Source organism: Manacus vitellinus, unplaced genomic scaffold, assembly GCF_001715985.3.
Source record: "Manacus vitellinus isolate BGI_N305 unplaced genomic scaffold, ASM171598v3 scaffold_26_pilon, whole genome shotgun sequence".
Taxonomy (NCBI): Eukaryota; Metazoa; Chordata; class Aves; order Passeriformes; family Pipridae; genus Manacus; species Manacus vitellinus.
Window position 1 is genome coordinate 2,976,066 of NW_021939960.1, and position 18,170 is coordinate 2,994,235.

Consider the following 18,170-nt stretch of genomic DNA (forward strand, 5'->3'; position numbering starts at 1 on the left):
GTATAGGAACAGGGCATTTGATAATTATATGCCTTTCCAATGCTGCGAATCAGTGGTTAAAAAAAAAAAGAAAAAGAAGTTTCAGCTCAATTTTACAAGCAAATTTTTCACAAGCAATCCTTTTCCTTCTCTTATGACAGTCACTGCCAGGGCTCAAAAGCTGCAAAGGGAAAGCTTCCTGTGGTGACAGTGCCTCAACATTCTGGGCTACTTCAGTTTCATTTACTGAAGTAATAAAATTGCAGACTATACCAACTATTTCTCCAATTGACTAGAAACTGCTGACAGAAAAAAAAAAGTGAAAACTCTGCAACTTAATCCCCACTTCCCTTCTGTTTTCCAGACAACCCTAATGAAGTAATCACAACCATCCCCAAAATTTGTGGAGCACTGCAACAAAGATGAGTCTGCAAAATTCTAATTACGTTTTAGATGTCATTAGGTTCAGGCTCTGTCTTTACCATTCCCTGTGCACTGTGATGATAATAAAGGACCTCATTCCTATGCTGTGTAAAGGTAGGTGAAGGGGTAATGCCAAATGCTGCATCACCTGCTCTCAGTGGGATGTGATAAAGAAGGAATTTGGACTTTGTCCCTTTCCGGTTCCAAGTGGAATCACTCCTGCTTCCTGTGCAGGAGGCTGTTTCCCTCTGCACTTCAGTGGGTGACAAATTTAATAGGAAATGATTAAGTAAAAGCAAAGGGTTTTGATAAGAGGTTTATTTTTCTTCGAGGCTTTTGATAGTTTGTTTTCAGAAAATAACACTTCTTTAAGGAATTTCTACGCATCTTCAGCCTCCGTTAAGGCTGCTGCAGAATTTCCTGTTTTTGTGTTCTCAGAACTGCTAAACTGCTGAAATTGCCAGTAAAGACCAGGGTGTGTTATCCAGAAGAGGTGGAGTCTATAGCAAATCCAGATTCTTCACTGATATTCTCAAATGAGTGTATGACTATACAGAAGTTAGAGCTATTCCTCCTCTAACCTCCCAGATGGAGTCAGTTCCCAACCCTTTGTGTTTATCTCCTGTCATCTACCTTTCCCATGGATGAAGCTGTGGATTTTGTTGCCTGAGTTGCTTCAAAGCCATCTGTAAACATTTACATATAAAAAGGTATTAAGGTATTCTTAAAACATGTTCTAAGCCCTGGGTGCAGAGCTCTGAAACACACAAACCCTGGAAGCAGCTTTGCTGCTCCCTTAGATGTCAGAGCCAGGTCTCAGGGTGAGCAGAGTGAAGAATCTCATACTTACAAGGGGCAAGATCCTGATCAGACTCCCAGCTGGAAAGCTGCTCCAGAGTAACACCAGGCTGAGGGTAGATGCATGGTCAACAGGGAGAAAGTCTAGATACTCTCAGAGGAGTTTATGGCTCTGCAGACCTCCCCGGGAGTGCAGATCCAGTGTGATGGATGGACGCACTTAACTCATCAGAACAAATGCTGTCAGCAGCCAGGTGGCCAACAGGAACCTCCCGAGATCCAATTATACAGGATCAAGAGTGCAATTATGGTCTTTTCAGGCACATATTCGCAGGAGCTGGGATTCTCAAAAGCTCCTGGGCAGCCCCTCAGGGTTGTCCAGGCCAGAGTGGAGGTGGAGGAGGTGGAGGGGGCCCAATAGCCCATGGACAGGTTTGGGGCACCAGTTGTGGTGTCCCCCAAAAAACCAGCAATGGTTTGGTGCCAGCAACACCTCAGCCCAACAGGTCACGTGCAGCCAGGCCTCTCCCTTTCTGTGACCCCCTGCATGGTTCCTCATCCTTCATGGACACTTTTCAGCCCACAATATTCCCCACCACAGTACTCCCACCATGGGAAAGCCCAGCAGGGCCACAGCAGCCATCACACACCTACTGTCCCTGAACACAGGCACAGGAACCCAGCCCTCAGCACTGCCTCAGTGTCTCTCTGTCCCCTAAAATGTCAGGGGAAGCATAACAAGTCTGCCAGTCCCCCTCTCCACCCTGGGGACAGGAGACTTTGGGCAGGTGGTTGGTTGGACATGGAGATGGGTCTGGGACATGGAGATGGGTCTGGGACATGGAGATGGGTGTGGGACGTGAAGATGGACCCTCACTGCAGCCTCTGCATGACCTCCAACAGGGCCCCCTCACAGACAGCCCTCAAGAGACAGCCACTAGACAGGGCAGGCTGGAAAACCACCAGGCTTTTGGGTTTTTTGTTTTGATCTGTAGACAATGCTTACACCAAATAAGTAATAGCTGCTAAAGTGCAATTACCTGGTGTGTGTAATTAGCGGCTGGCTAATGGATGGACAGTTTGGGACCGGAGATCATGTTGTCCTGCTGGGGCTGAGCATGGTGGGGTCAGCGCAGGGCAGCTCTGCCAGGAGTTATCTATAAAACCTTCCTGAAAGGCAGTGCAGTTACACATCTGGACACCTTCCAGAGAAGAACAATCGAGCTCAGATACACTTCCATGGAGATAATTTGCTTTCAGGTCAGGAAAACCTGCAGCACACAACCCCTGTGTGCAGTGGTGAGCTTGGCTCACTGGGGGCTTGTCCTGGGAACAGCAGGATGGACACCTGAGGCAGAGCCAGGAACTCCACCTGGGAACCTGCTCTCTTATTGAGGGGGAGAGAAACATCTGTCCATTGGAGGGAAGCATTTCTTACACAAAAAGTAGCAATTTTAATCCATTCCCTTTTATATTTATGAGATATATCTATATTAAGCACTATCTGCTTAAAATTCTTATAAAATGCCTACATGAAACACATCTTAAGATCCTTGAAACAGTCTGAGCTGCTTCAAAAGGTCTTACAAGCCAGAGCTTATTTGTTGACAAGTCTCTAAATGCAATGTATTGCTTTGGCTGCTCTTTTCCTTTATCTTGGACTGTAGCCTCTTCCAAAGCTTTGATTTCCAAATGACTTGTTAAGCTTTACCGGGCCCGAACATAAAAGCTGTACTTTTATGTTTCTTATATGGCATGTGGAATGCGGAAGCTCAACTTAACTGGGGATGCATCTCCTAAGACCTTTCTTCCTCTGGGGGCTCCATGTGTTCCTGCTTTATGAGAAGGCTGACTGGCTTCTTCAAAGCTTGTGTTGTTCCTGTTATCAGAGGGGAATCAAACAATTGGGGCAGTTTCTCAGTGGGAGGCAGTGCCAACACTAACCGTTATTTCATCTGCAATAATAGCTCCGTGGCATGAGGGGCATCTACAGCCAAACTCACTGTTTTTCTTGTTTTTCTGCCAAGAGGATTTCCTGATTCCTGAAATTAGCCCCACTGCCAAGTGATATGGTCCAGTCACGTGGTCAGCAGTCCTAATGGCCTCGGGAATGCAGAGTGCAACCAGCACGGACCTGCTCCTAAGGAGTGGACTGGGGAAGGGTTGCTCTCTTCCACAGAAGGTCTGATCTATCCATAATATAATATTGATATCTACACTGTTTATAATATAGTAATATAAATGCAGTCTAAATTTTCATCCTGGAAAAGAGAAGGCTTTGGGGTAACCTAATTGTGGCCTTCCAGCACCTGAAGGAGCTACAAGAAAGATGGAGAGAGACTTTTTGCAAGAGCCTGGAGTGACTGGACAAGGGGGAATGGCTTCAAACTGACAGAAAGTATGGTTAGATTGGATATTGGGGAAAAATTCCTCCCTCTGAGGGTGAAGAGGCCCTGGCACAGGCTGCCCAAAGAAGCTGTGGCTGCCCCCATCCATGGAAGTGTCCAAGGCCAGGTTGGACGGGGCTTGGAGCAACCTGGGCTAGTGGAAGGTGTCCCTGCCCATGGCAGGGGGTGGAATGGGATGATCTTTAAGGTCCCTTCCAACCCAACCCATTCTGAGATTCTATGATGTAATTGAGTAGCCAGAGCATACTTTTATTTGAAAAATGCCCAAATACTATTCTAGCACAGAGGCAATTACAGCAGTGTGAAGTCAGCAGTCTATTCTCTGCTCTGGTAACACACACTGTGCTGACATCTGGCACTTTCATACCACTGTGTAACCATGGTGGTTGTCTCCCTGTATGTAGCCTTACATGCATTGATTTAATTAAAGCTCGTGTAATGTAGACAAAGCCTAAAACTTCTTTTTTTTTTTCCTCTGTGTGTGTGTAGCAGGGCTGGACAGAACAAGCCCAGTTCTTCTCTCATTGCTGGCATAACCGGGGATGCACCAGAGTCACTGGTCCCACACAGATGTGCAAGAAGGACATTACAAATCAGGTTGGAGATCTGTAAACGGTCCCTCTTGATTGATATCACTTTATATGGCATGAGAGGCCCACTGTGCCAGGGAGGGGAACAGAAAGTACCATTAGAGCTGAAGAACCTTTTGTCTGTGCTCCCTGTGCACAGAACCAGCAGCAAGTTTTGGTTGTTCACCCCAACTCTGCAGGTTTGCAAAAGCACAACCTACCTACAGTGGCTCATGGACAAACAAAGCTCTTTACCTCTGTCCTCTCTGACTAGTTAGAACTGGAATTCTGTGGATTTTAGAGAATTCTCCCCTGATTTCCAGTTATAATCTTCACTCCAATAAAGAATGAATAACAGCTATTCCCTCCAAGGCAGGGGTTGGATGTGCTCATTTCTGCCTTAATGTCACATCAATCATCAGACCACAGGATAAATAACAAACTTTGTTTTAAAATTAAAGCAGCAAAGGATCTTTTTTTCCAAAGGATAAGCATTAGTTTATTTAAAGATAAGGAGGTCAAAATATACACTACTGTATCATTCAGATGCTAGTGTGGATTAAAATATCAGGCCTGTGGCTCCCTGTACAGGTTTGCCCAGGACTGAACAAACAGAAATCTTAATTTTCTGTAAAATTTATTAACTACAGTTATTATAGGAGTCTTGTGAAGCAGGGAGGTGCCTGGACAGCTTTGATTTTGGTTTTTATTAGGATTAATTACAAGTACGGATATAAACAAATATCTGAACAAACAACTAAGTTTCCTATGATCTGAGAAACATTAATCCCAGGATTGTAGGTACAGCCTGGTGTTAGGAGTGCACGGGGACGTGGGTGCCCTCTTGTGTTCCTATTAGAACCTTAAATAGCTTTTAATTTGTTATCCCACCTCACCCAGACGAGAGAGACGCTGTCTCAATCACGTAAAGCCTTTACATTTTAGCGTTTTAATTTCCATTAATAACCAATAGGAAGCATAACTTTATAACCACTGATTCTATTATTCTGCAGGCTTTTTTTTTTTTTAGCTAATTTCAGCTCTATTGAGAAACCACAAAAAGTGACTCGGTTGTTTTTACATTTGAGTATAACATTTATCAAAGGAGATTTTTTTGTTTTTCCTGGCTGCTTTAAAGCTCTCTAAAGCGGAGGGTTTGTTGCTCATGCCTTGCTGCCCAATCTACATTCTTTTGTCACATGCATTTTTTTCCTGCCTTTTTTTTTTAGTTCACTGCCACCTTCCTACCTTACATACCCTACCCTCTACAGATTTAAAATCATCCACACGACCTTTCTTTAAACATACAACACTGTGCTTGGTGATCTTTAGAGTTGCTTTCTAACATCTAAGGAACAAACCCTGTAAATGATATACCTTAAATGATACACCAGTGTTTGCTTTAGCCTCAGGCATTTGATGACAGCCATGTAAAGGAAGGGAATGAGTCATGTCTACTGCAAGGGAGCTCACAGAGAGCTGCTGAGCCTCCAGCAACCACGTGGAGTCATTACTTGGATTTCCCAGCAGGTAGGATGGACACTGGATCTGTTTGCACCTCTGCATCGGACATCCTTTTGGAACCCTGTGGAATAAGAGAGAGATCTTTAGAAACACTTTCAAATACTTCAGAATGCTTAAGTCTGGAATTTTGTCTTAGGGTTTTGCTACCAGACATTTCCCACTCCTTTCACCTCCCTGCTTTTTTTTGTTTGCCCTTTATTTAATAGGCATAAGTATATGAGCACTACCTGCATCACGAGAATCCCAGAAATCTACTGCTTGTGATTTTGCCTAAATGTGTCGGTTGTTTTAATATAATTTTCTCAACTGGCATGGAAAACAATTGTTTTCAGACACTGGACTAACACACCAGAGCCAAGCTGCTGTGCTTGCAGTACTGGGTTTTTGGCATAACTTTCTCTAAAATTTCCCTGGCCTAAATGCTTCACTGAAACCATGCTAAGAGTCCTTCAAGCATGATTAATAGTGTATTATAGCCAGCCTTGGTCTGCTCTAGGTTAAGGGAACATTAAATACTTTTATGCATGACAGGTATTCTACAATGTTAGAGTGATAAAGCTTCTCTTACACTGCAAATATAATTCTGGGTTTGGCACCAGTTCAAGACACTAATCCAGCTTAGATGAAGGAAAATGTATAGCTCCAGCTATACCAACTACATTTTTCACTGGTAACTGATAAAAACTTGGCTTTAGTTTAAGGTGCTTGACCTAATTTTACCGGCCTTGAAGTCATCAAAGCCTCAGAACGTGACAGCAAAATGGACCCACAAACAGTGTTTCAGAGGTCACTGTTAACAGTGCATGGGATGCCCAAATCATTACATGCTAAACAGAAAAACCAGCATGACAAAGCTAAAGGTAACTGCTGTGTGCTTTCCCTACAATGGGAACTGTGCAGATTCATATGTGAATTGTCCTTTCACACAGTCTGTTTCTGCTGGAAACCTGACTCATCACTTCAGGACAATTCTGTGTCAGACATGGAGAGTGAAAGATTTCAACTTCCTCACCCCTTTCAGGGAAGTAAAAACAGTAGGGTTTTTATACTGATTACACTCCACCTCACTGATCTTCTTTTAAATTTTCACCTTTGAGAATCTAAGTATGAAAAAGAGCAGCCAAAAATCACAATGGACTGAAAGAATCTCCTGTCTTAACTGTAACCTTGTGCAGCTCAACTGGCTGCAGTGGGTTTGCTTCTGCTTCCACTGATGTCGAGTTTGGAAGGTTCTCTAGAGCAGAATAAAATTTTTTGGCCATTTACATGCAGCAACAAATCCATCATTTATCCATCAAACAATACCAAGGACCTAGTCATTCCAAATTTATCCAGCAACCCTAAAAACCTACACATCAGGTAAAAGATTTCCCACATTAAGAGTAATGGAGTCTGTCAGCTATAGCTGTTCCTGTCTGGGCACGAAGATATTAAGCCACTTCTAGACTAATCTAGGAAACAGTATGATACTATTTGCCATTCTTCCTATAAATAGGTGGAGGGAGGAGACAGGAGGGGGAGCTCATTTGAGATAATCCCCATTTTTGACTCATTTAGCACATTTGCAGTGGTGTCATGTTATTTGCTCATACTGCAGCCTCCCTGCTGCAACCATTTTCAAGGTGGTTGCTGATTAAAGCAGGAAGCTCTGAGGGAGACTGGCTGATGATTCTCGTTAAACTGGAATTTCCAAGCCAGGTGTGAAATAAAGAACTTTGTTCCTACCCTTTCAACGGAAAAATTCCAGCTCTGCCTTCGGATTCAGCAGCACAGGTACCACTGGCTCCTGTCTTGCAGTGCAGTGGAAGTTGGCAGCTAAGTTGGAATATATTATTTTGGGCAGAGTACTTTAAAAGGCACACGCAGGAATGTCATGGTATTGGAGTATATATTTTTTCCCAGATTTTGCCCAGGAGAAGCCTGTGTCAGTGGGGCAGATACTCTGGGCAGAACAGGTCCCAATAGTTTCCACATGCTAAGCTCTCCCAGCTTCTGACAACTTGAGCATGAGTTATTCCAGCTCAGAAAACAGCGTCATTAACCTTTTCCCCCCCCTCCCCTTTTCTGCTTCTTTCTAATCTAATCTCTCTAAGACTCACTAAATACATTTTATATAGCTTATAAATTAATCTCTTTTGCCATAGGAACAACCACTGGACCTTATCAGCTGTGCTGAAACCACGCAGGACTGGAACACTCTTTGCTTGCACAAGTGGCGTCATTTGTAGCCAAAATTTCAGCCTTTGTTGGCCCCACAGGGAGCAGATGCTGGAACTGCAGTGTTCTCATCAGCTGCATTCCTGCAGTCTGACATCCTCTTGCTCTGTGCCCTTTCCCAGAGGAATCGAGATCCAGGAGAGAGTGGTGTTAAAATATCTGCTACTGAAATAGCAGAACGGGAGGAGCTCAGTGGGCACAGGGCACGGGAGCTGCTGCAGCCCCTGTTAAATATTTCCTCCTTCCCTTTTATCAGCATAAAGCCGAATTTTTCTGCTGACTTGCCACCAAATACTCAAGCTCTTATCTTGAAATGGAGATTCTGGCATTGGTTTGTGCGTGTGATCTAATACTTTGAGATTAATGATTACACCTTCCTGGGGCTGAGTCTGATCACCTGGGAGATGTAGATTATTTTTAGGAGCGTGGCAGAACTGGGTTTCTTAGGTATGGATAATCTTCCTGAGGATATTCAAAGAGAGGTGGTAATTTTTCATGAGAGATGTTCCATACACAGACCTCATTGTAATGGGTTTGGTTTTTTTTTTCCCCTGCCACTTTAAAAGCACAATAAACTGACTAAAGTAGCTTAACTGTTATCAAATACTTTTTTTTAAGAGCCATCTTCTGTTAATGGGAGAAGGAAGCTGCAGGAGTGCTGTTGGCCTCTATAATTGCAACACAAGATAAGGAGTTATACAGCCAAACTGAGGCAAGCAAAAAGATCTCACAGAACATCTCTACTTCCTCTACATTTATTCCGTGTTTTATTCCCCAAATGGTCTTTTTACCTCTTCACAATCTCCTCTCTTGATCTAAAAGCTTTTTCTTGCCTTTTGAATCTGAGACACCTTTCCTGCCTCTCTCTGTGTCTCTCATGATGTTGCCCTTGAAAGACTGTTTCCTTGTTAACTTGCACTTCCTCATATCTCCCTTTCCGGAATAATTTTAAATTTGTAACTGTTGCTAAACTCTACGAAGGATTTTTGGATACAGCTTGAATGAATGACACTATACAAAATAAAGAGTGACTATCAACGGATAAACCCTTTCTCACACAGTGACAACTACAACAAGGGAGGGCTTAACTTCAACAAAACTTCAGACCAGAGAAACAAATCTCACTTTTCTCTGGAAATAATAGTGGCAGGTAACATTTGCCTAATTTCTAGACAACCTGTGCTAGAAAAATGTGGCTGCCCTCATCCCCTCCAGCTGACATGAGATATGTCACCACCATCCAAGCAGCTTAAGTAACAGCAGCCCTGCTCCTCCTGGAAGCTGGCAGTACCCAGAGCAGGATATGACACCCACACACCATGTTTGTAAGCATGGATCACGTTACACCCCTGCACCAATGTTGGGCACAATGAAAATCCACACAGAATTTGGGGGCAAAGGGGGGCGAAGAAAGAAAAACACATGAGTGTGTCTTTGGTAGCTTCAGTCAGCTCACAGCTTCACAGAGCTGTATAACCAGTATCATCATATAACTCTGGCTTTTTCATGGCTTATTAAGCAAAAGGATTTCTCATCGTGGCTTCACTGGGAGACAAGATAAGCAGAAGCCAATGCAAGTTGGTTTTTACTCCAGGTGAGCTCCTACTCTTTGCTCCATTGAAACTACCCACTGATCTATGGTGGACCAAGATTTTACCCCAGAACAACGAGGCTGAACTGTTGCTAATCTCTACTGCAGGAAGTTATTTCTCTTTTGTTCTTAATTCCCCTTGTAATATGTCCTTGCTTTGGTGATGCGAATCGCCCTCTGTAGGATACACAGTAATTCTGTGAAATGGTGCAAATAAAGCACTTCTGATGTGGAAAAACATCTGCCTTGGAACGAGTCACACTGGTGTGCATGGCAGTGGCTTTATAACCCAGTGTCCTAACTGGGCTGGTTTCCAGCTCTGAGTCAGTATTTCAATCTATATTGCCTGACTTTTCTTCTTGAAGGATTGGTCTGCTCTGCTTCTGCCCTGACAGCCTTAGAAGTGAGGAAGGGAGGAAGGACAAAGCAAGCTGCACACCTCTTAGGGCAGCCAGATTCACTAGGAGTCATTGCAGGCAACAGACACATCTGTTGAGTTTCTTTGCATCACTTGAAAGTTGTGGTGAAGTTTGGTTTGCACACTAAGTTTCCAAAAGATGCTAAAAATGACCCCACAGCACTGCAGATCCATTGTTGCTGTGGCAATGGGAGGAAAGAGGTTTAAGCTGCATCCTTCCAATTGATTTATAAAAAGCCTCTTGCCAAGGCTTAAGAGGCAGTCCCAGGTCTAACCTGTGCTTCTGTTTCTACATGTGCCCCTGAATACAGACAAGCAGAAAAATAAATCTCCATCTATTAAATGCTCTGACCAGTTGCACCAGTAACACCAAGTCTTCTGGAAATGCAGAGTTTCAGTGTGCTGAATTCTTTCATTTCTGCATTTCAGGTTTCAGTGAAGGGGGCACAGCGAATTTAGGCTAAGATTTAACAAAAAGCAATAAGAAAAAAATACCATGTGTACTTTTTGTGTGCTTTAACGAGTCTATCACTGATTGCTGACACAAGGTGCTTATCTTGTGACCACTGTGCTGGTTCCTACCCACCCCAGTGGTCTCCCTTGGTTTTTTCCTTGCAGGGATTTCCCATTTTGCAAGGATACCCTAGCTGCTCCGAAGCAGACACTGAACCACCATCAGGGTGGTTTAGAGCAGGCAGGTTACTCTGGTAAACCAGCACCACCTCCACTTTTCCCTTATAAACACACCCTAATTTGTAGGTGGTTCAGTGCCTGCTACAGGAGCAGTGTAGTCATCCCCATAGCCAAGGCATGAACCCCAAAAACAGTGGTGTGGGAACAATTACAGCTCTCCCATAGCAAACCCTACCTGTGAATCAGTACCTTGAGGCCCAAAATTCCCTCCTTTGCCCGAAATCTTGCTGTTCTTTTGCCCAAGCCCTGCAAAGCTGCCTGTGAAGCTGCGCTCCCTCAGAGCACAAATCCCCCGTGGATAACAACCTACAGGCTGGGCAGTTAAACAGCTGGGAAATACCAAAAAGAGAAGGTGAATTAACATACAAGGCCCTTGAAAAACCCTCCCAGGGACTGCCTCTTCTCTGTCTTCTTGTAGGAGGGTTCCTTGGAAGCGTCTCCTCCGTTCTGGATGGAGTCGGTGTCGGCTGCCGGCTGCTCCCGGGGGTCTGGCTGCTCCCTGCTCTCCTGTTTGCTGCCCTTCTGCTTGCTCAGCTCCACCGTGGACTTCTTGTCTTTGGAGCTCTCCTTGCTCCTCTGGCCCACCAGGTCACCTTCAGCCGGGGCAAGTGGCCTCTCTGTGGCGTTTAACGTCTGCAGCGGTGTCAGACAAGGGTTATTTTCAGTGGGAAATATGAATATTTTGGAAGGCAATCCATAAATGTGTTAAAAAAACCCCACAAAACCAACACCAAAAAAAAAGGAAAGACCACCTGGCAGGGAGAAAGCCTGCTGTCCAACAGGTTTTCATTTACAGAGGTTGGGATGAACTCCTGCAGCCTCTGCTCAAGGGAAAGGCTCCCAGGAAGCTGATGGAATTACTCACATGAGCAAAGACTGCAAGATCAAACCATCCTGCACAAACCTGCCTTATTTCTGTCTGTGTCTCTACTGAAGCTGGTTTAGAAGGCAGAGAACATGCACAGAGAGATGCAGAGTCACAAGGAGGCACTGCCCACTAAGACTCCTCCAGATTTTGCATCCCAAAGAGTGAATGCACCCAAAAAGGGCAAGGGAAAGATTTGGGAGAGAAAAGAAGCAAAAGGCACCATAAAGCAAATGATAAAAACAAATCTGTTGCAAAACTGCAACACTCCACCCAAAAACTAAAAGCACAGGGTTTGGCTATGGAAGGCCACAGCATCTTAGAAAATTTCATGTACAAGTGCAAAAGAAGAGACAGCAAATCTTCCAAAGAAACACAATCACAGATCAAACTATTCATAGTATAGAAAACTTGGAGAAGTGCAGGATATGTTTGAAGTTCACAGGAGAAGAATCATATGTGGCAAACAAATGATCAGACAATGAAAGTGTCACTGTTTGGAGAGTAGCAAATGATGATGTTTTGCCTGGAAATCTGTTTGCAAATGGGATTTTCTTTTTTTCTTTTGCAAAAAAAGAATCATATTGCTCTCTCTATTAACATCATTAAAACAGCACAAATTTGCCAGGTTGAAAAGCTGGAAATCTTACATCTCCCCTCAGGGCATGGTCCAGAGTTTAATGTTGTTTAATTTTTACAGCTTTGGGGATTTTACTGTTAGTGTTGAAATATCTGGTGTTCTTCTAAAGGCCTGGGGTTTTGTGCTTACATGACAGGCTCAGGTTTCACTAAAAACAAACACATTTTTAGATACTGTGATTTCAGAGAAAAACCTGAAGGTAGAGGCTCTAGAGAAACACAATGCAAATACACCTCTTGTATCTATTTTTAAAAATACCCTCAAGCCATTCTAATTTTGGGGAAACAAGAATGAGAGGGGGTAGCAAGGCTTGCTTTTTTCACTTGATTCACCTTTCTTCCACACCCAATCTTAAAAAAAAACAAAACAAATTTAAGTTATAGAACCTGCAACCATTTAATACATTCAGTCTTGACCAGTAGGTTCAAGTCTTTCACAAAATAATTGCTTGTGTTGAACTATTTCTTTTTCCAAAGACCAGACATATGTGGGTATATATTTCCTTACAACTGGATTTGTCTGCTCCTAGAGTTAAAAGTCCAGTCAGGAGCTTGTCTTTGCTCTGGATCTGCAGGATGCACATGAAGCCATGGAGATGGAGGTGATCAGTGGCCTCACACACCACCTGAGTGTCAATACTTTATTCAAGTAAATTCAGTAATTCAGAATAAAGGAGAACTGTCTTTTGAGGCTGCACAGACACCACACTCTACGTGTGTCTTCTTCACCTCACCTGAGAAAAAAAAGACCTGTTCAGATGCACTTTTGAGTGGCTCAAGTGATGCAGGTGTTTTCCAGCATGAGAATGAACAGAAAGTCAGATTTAATTGTGTCTCCCTCTGTTTCACTCAGTTTAACCCTCAGTCCAGGAGCTCTCAGCTGCTGCTCCTTCTTACTCTTATTTGTCTCAGCTTTTGAAATGTCTCTTTGATGCAGTTGCAAATGTGCACGTTCAGTTCCAAAACAACCACAGCACCCAAAATACAGCTCTGAGACTGAATATAGCTCTGAGACTGGATACACATGAGTTCAGAGGTGCCAGAGCAACCTCTGACCCTTATGAACACTCTGTGAAATCTGTGGGTGTAAAATTAGGGTCTTCCTCACCACACGTGCTTGTTTGTTCAGGACTGAGCCAAATCCGAGTGGGATGCAACAGGATTATTTCTACGAGCAGGTTGGGCCTTTGATGTTAGTCAAACAAAACACTTTTAAAAAATATTCATAATACATTTTCCAGGCAAAATAAGAGGGGGAAAAAACCCCTCACTCCTATCAGATAATCTCTTTGAGGTGTTTCATATTAACCTTGAAAGGCAGGAAATTGGCATATTTGATATTGATGGGAGCAGCTCAGGAAATACGAAGTGAAGCCTATGAATAATGAAACATGTTAATGTTTCTTATTCCAAAGGGTGAGCTGCACCTGACAGATTGCTTTTCCTCTCTCAACGCTGGCAGTGCAACAGAAATAGAGAAAGAAAAGATGAACAGCAGAGTATTTTCCCCATCGTGTTACAGGAGACCTTAATCCAAGGCTGATTTTTGAGTGAAAAAGGCAGACTGAAATTTCTGCAGATTTTGTGTCAGTGCTGTAATAAATTTCTGTAGCATTCAGAATGGTAGTGATGGAAAGTGGAGAAGAATCCCAGCATTCCAGGGACACAATGGCATAATTCAAGGAGATCCTTTCACAGAAATCCCCCCCAAAAGTCAACAGCAGATCCAGTTTTCACTGGGCTTTTCTGTGTAATAAAACTGTTCTAAATTTACATCAGGGCAAGGGAGAGAAGGAGGAAGAATAATAAGGTGATTTACAAAAATGGAAGGCAACTGGCTGCTAATTAAAATAATAAAAAGTAGATCCAGGACTGTAACTTTTAGTGTTTTACCCAGATCACTTCACAAAACTGTTGCATGAAATAAGGAGCAAATGTCACAAGACAAGACTTCTGTATTTGGGATGCTTTTAGTGACTAATTCATAAAGATTAACCTTGGTGTCATAAGACATAATGAAAATAGGAAGAGTGAAAAATAGTTTTACCGTTAATTAAAAAAGGAAATTCTGAAATGTCAGTTTTTAATACAACTTCAGTTTTTCTCTTAAAGAGCCTTGTTTTACCTTTGATTACTGAAAGATTACTCAAAGTAGTTCTTCTGGGCATCTGGCCTTGCAACAGATGAGGTTTTTGTTCTCACACAAGGTAACAGCATTTGTATTTCTAATGAAAATATAATTTTTCTGAAGCATTTTAAAGGCATGCAGAATATAATGTAAATGTCACATCCAAAGTTTTGGCTTAGCTTTTATGAACACAGAATGAAAGAAACAAAAACAGAATAAGAAAAAATACTACCACGGCTTTTGTTAAATTGCAGTGAACAGTTTTCATTCTCAGTTTCATTTCTCCTTTACAGAGTTTGCACGTAAATGATCTTTTCCTCAGAAGACAAGTAAATCAACAAAATAAAAATAATTCTAGTTGTGTGTATTTAGTTTCACTGCCTAAGCCAAGCTACATGCAAAAGTTAAAATAGCAGCAAGAGAGAGGAGTAAACCTGATTGTAAACTCACTAATTAATTTAAGAAAAAAAAACAGACCTGGAAAAAAATTTGGTGTTTGTTTTAAAATCTGATAGTGACCCTTTAAAATCTTGTTTAATAGCATGAATAGGTAAAATAAATAGATAAGGAAAGAAATCAACGAGCATGGAGCAACTTTTCTCTCAGTGATTTTTACATTTCAAAAGGTAGAGTTGTATGGATGGAGGTGGCAGGAACCCATCACCAAAAGATGAAAAAATCCAGGCACTTACGTGGTGACTGGGGCCATTTACCACTTCGGAACTGGTTGTCCCTCCATCACCCTTGACTGACTAAAATAACAAAGGGTTACAGGACTTCTAACAGGGTTCATTCACTAAGAAGACACACATGAATAAAGGTTTGATTTAAGGCAGCTCTTTGCAACACTAAAACAAAACCAGACACTTCAGAAACTCCACCAACATTTTTGAAACACCCACAACCCCAAGGTGGATTTTGCAGGTTTTTTTCCTGTCAGTCTGTTCCTTGCAAGTCAATTTTCCCATTAAGAAAAAAGGAGAAACATGAGTGAGGTCTCAATGGACCTGAGATCATATCAGTCCTAAACAAGACAGTGCTATCAGCCCTGCCACTGTAGTTTTCTAGGAAAGAGCTTTTTTTGCTTTGCCGAGCCAAATCCATCTTACAAAATCTAGTGGGACTTCCTCTCTATCCAACCCTCCCACTAAGTGCATGCCCTGTGAATAATTAAAACCCACTCAGCTCTATAGGTGTATTTTTATAATTTATCATCAGCGTCCATTTATTCCCAATTTTTGCTTCCCAGTTTATGCCTGCAGTCTGTACACATCTAAGTGATAGCCCTCCTTGGTGCCCACTCTTCCCAATCCAAGCAGACCCTGAGGCTGCAGCTCTCAGAGGTCATTCAGAGCAAACCTTGACTCTGAAATACCTTTTTTTAAGGTACAATCCCCTGTTTCCATTTAGCTTTAAAAATGAGAAAGCCCTGTTTGACAGAACTAGCTCAAGGAGTAAATATCACAAGCTTTGTGACAGTTAAATTAAGCTTTAGTCACAATTAGTGCCACAGAAAGAACAGGAGTGGAGTGTACATTTGTAATTAGGAGCCGTGTTCTGTGGTATTCCCCTGAGTGCTGTACAAGCCACAGAGCTCCGCAGCAAAGCGTAAAATAAACTCCAGAATTTCAAAGAGCCCAAATTTAAATGTCATTCTTCATTGCCTAAGTTCAATGAAAACAATGAAAGGATGTGACTTTTGTTCTAAAGATAGATCAGGCGGAATTGTGGTTTTCTGCAGCTTGTAGATTTGTAACTTGAAGCACAACAGTGTCAGCTCCATCCTACAAATGGTGTTATTGCAAGGATCTATTTCAGTCCCTGATTTTCCTGTAAAACCACAGAAAATCAATATGTGCCAGCAGCAGGACAGAAAACCAAACCACTCCGTGACGATTCATTACTTTTGTGGGAAAAATTCTCGCTCTGGAACACGTTGTTGCTCAGCCTCCTGTGTTTGTGCTCGTGACGCTTTATCTGTGCAAGAGGTTGCAGAAATGGAGGGGAGGAAGCACAGCGTGGTCTGTCTTTACACTGCAGGAGACAAACTCAGTCCAGAGTGTATGAAGATGTGCTGTGATAAGATCTAGTTCGCATTTCTATCTCAGCAAGGCTCAGATGCTTCCAGAAAAAAAAAGTTTGTGCTGTGACATCCATCAGTGTTACTTTTCCCCCCCTAAACACCCCAAACCCAGAAAAAAATAGCCCTGCTTTAGCCAACATCTAGTAATCCATCTCTCTCTCTTTTTTCATTATTTATTTTTATTTTTTTCACCAAAAATAACAGAGTAAAGACCTTGAGGTCTAGACAGAGTTCCCTCTTGCCGTCAGTGAGACACGATCCCAAGGATTTCTCTCCAGCACTGCTGACCTCTTATCCTTGCCTTTGGTCACTTAGGATTGCTGCTGCCCAGAGCTTCCCAAAACCACCCCCCTGCTTTCTGTGGCAATAAGGGCTGGATCAGCACGTCTTTAAATGGAGGAAGGTGGGGACAGCCAACCCATTTGCTACATTTTCATGAATAATGAAGAAAAGTTAAGTTGTGACAGCATAAAATAGCTATTCTTGATTCCAAATGCTATTTATTGCCTAAAAGTTTATTTACATGGGGAAGTAGGCCAGCACAGATGCAGCAGACAATGTGGAAACAATATTTAGTTATCCCAGGAAGATAAACTCTCCTTGGGAACATCCATACTCAACACTATCTTAGACCATCTGTGCTGCCAATAAACTTCCTGGTTGAGGACAAAGCTACAGCCTCAGTTGACAGTTGGCAATTATCTCATTCTTATTAAAAATGCCAGTTTACACCCTTCTTCTCTCCACAAAATATCTCAAACCAGCCATTTTAAAAGGATTTCTCTTATTTAGCTTTGCACCTGTTTATATCCTATGCAGGAACTTTCAGGGCTTACATCATCTGACATGTCCTAAGGGGCTCTCAGACCTGCTCAGCCTCCACAAGGGGACCTGGGGTGATTAATTCAGGTGTAACATCTCTATCAGGACACCTGCACTGGCTCTGATATATCCCATCCTGGAAATAACACAATAACTGTTTGATTTTTGATTAATGAGGCTGGAATGACTTTCAGCTGGATTTCAAATCCACATAGGTGGATTACTTCGATAAAAGAGCAGTGCTATTTCTTCATCTCTTATTGAATTCCAGGGATTTAGACTAATACTTTATCTTGCTATAATTGCCCAATATCTTTTATAGTATTAGTTAACCTTCTCCTATTTTAACCACAGTAGTGGCTTTTGTGACCTTTGCAAGCACAAATAAGAACGGACATCTGCGCTGAGCAAGTCAGCAGGCAGTCTTTGGGATACACACTGCCTTTTCCAAGGGAAATTCCTCCTGGTTCTCCCAGTGGCTTCTCCTTGTGTCAACAGCAGCAATTACAGTGCTGTGGATCTAAATGTCTCCTTGCTGTCACCCCGTGCTTGTGCTTTCTGAGGAGAATAATGTCAAAACTGGGGCATCTGGAGAATAACTGACTTGCCTGTTGGAGGTTCACAATAGACTGGAATAGAATTAATCTTAATTTCTAGGTACCAGTCTTGAATCCTAAAATGCTAAACTGCCTTTCCTTGGGCACCTGGTGGTGACCTGTGTGACATAAAACTGTGGATGTTGTGAGAATACCTTGGGATCTTCCTCTGCAGGCAGAAGAGAAACCCAGTAAAGAATCATATTAATATAAAATTAAAAGTCAACCTCTTCCAAGAGATACTATTGCTCTAATAACCTCCCACTAGCCCAGGTTGCTCCAAGCCCTGTTCAGCCTGGCCTTGGACACTTCCAGGGATGGGGCAGCCACAGCCTCTCTTGGCAACCTGTGCCAGGGCCTCCCCACCCTCACAGAGAAGAATTTCTCCCTCCACTTTATGGCTGCTCCTGCAGGGCA

The 18,170-nt window shown here is 42.7% G+C and overlaps 1 protein-coding gene across 1 annotated transcript in view; it reads right to left on the reverse strand.

Annotated features, from left to right (window-relative positions):
- Positions 1-4,659: 4,659 nt before the first annotated feature.
- BCAS1 (breast carcinoma amplified sequence 1) overlaps positions 4,660-18,170 on the reverse strand; it is a 43,195-nt gene continuing 29,684 nt past the window's right edge. The window contains exons 10-12 of the mRNA XM_018073742.2: positions 14,945-15,004; positions 10,987-11,253; positions 4,660-5,762 (exon numbers count right to left, since the gene is read on the reverse strand). Coding sequence (XP_017929231.1) covers positions 5,688-5,762; positions 10,987-11,253; positions 14,945-15,004 — 402 coding nt within the window. The 3' untranslated portion in view covers positions 4,660-5,687. The remainder of the gene's footprint in view (positions 5,763-10,986; positions 11,254-14,944; positions 15,005-18,170) is intronic.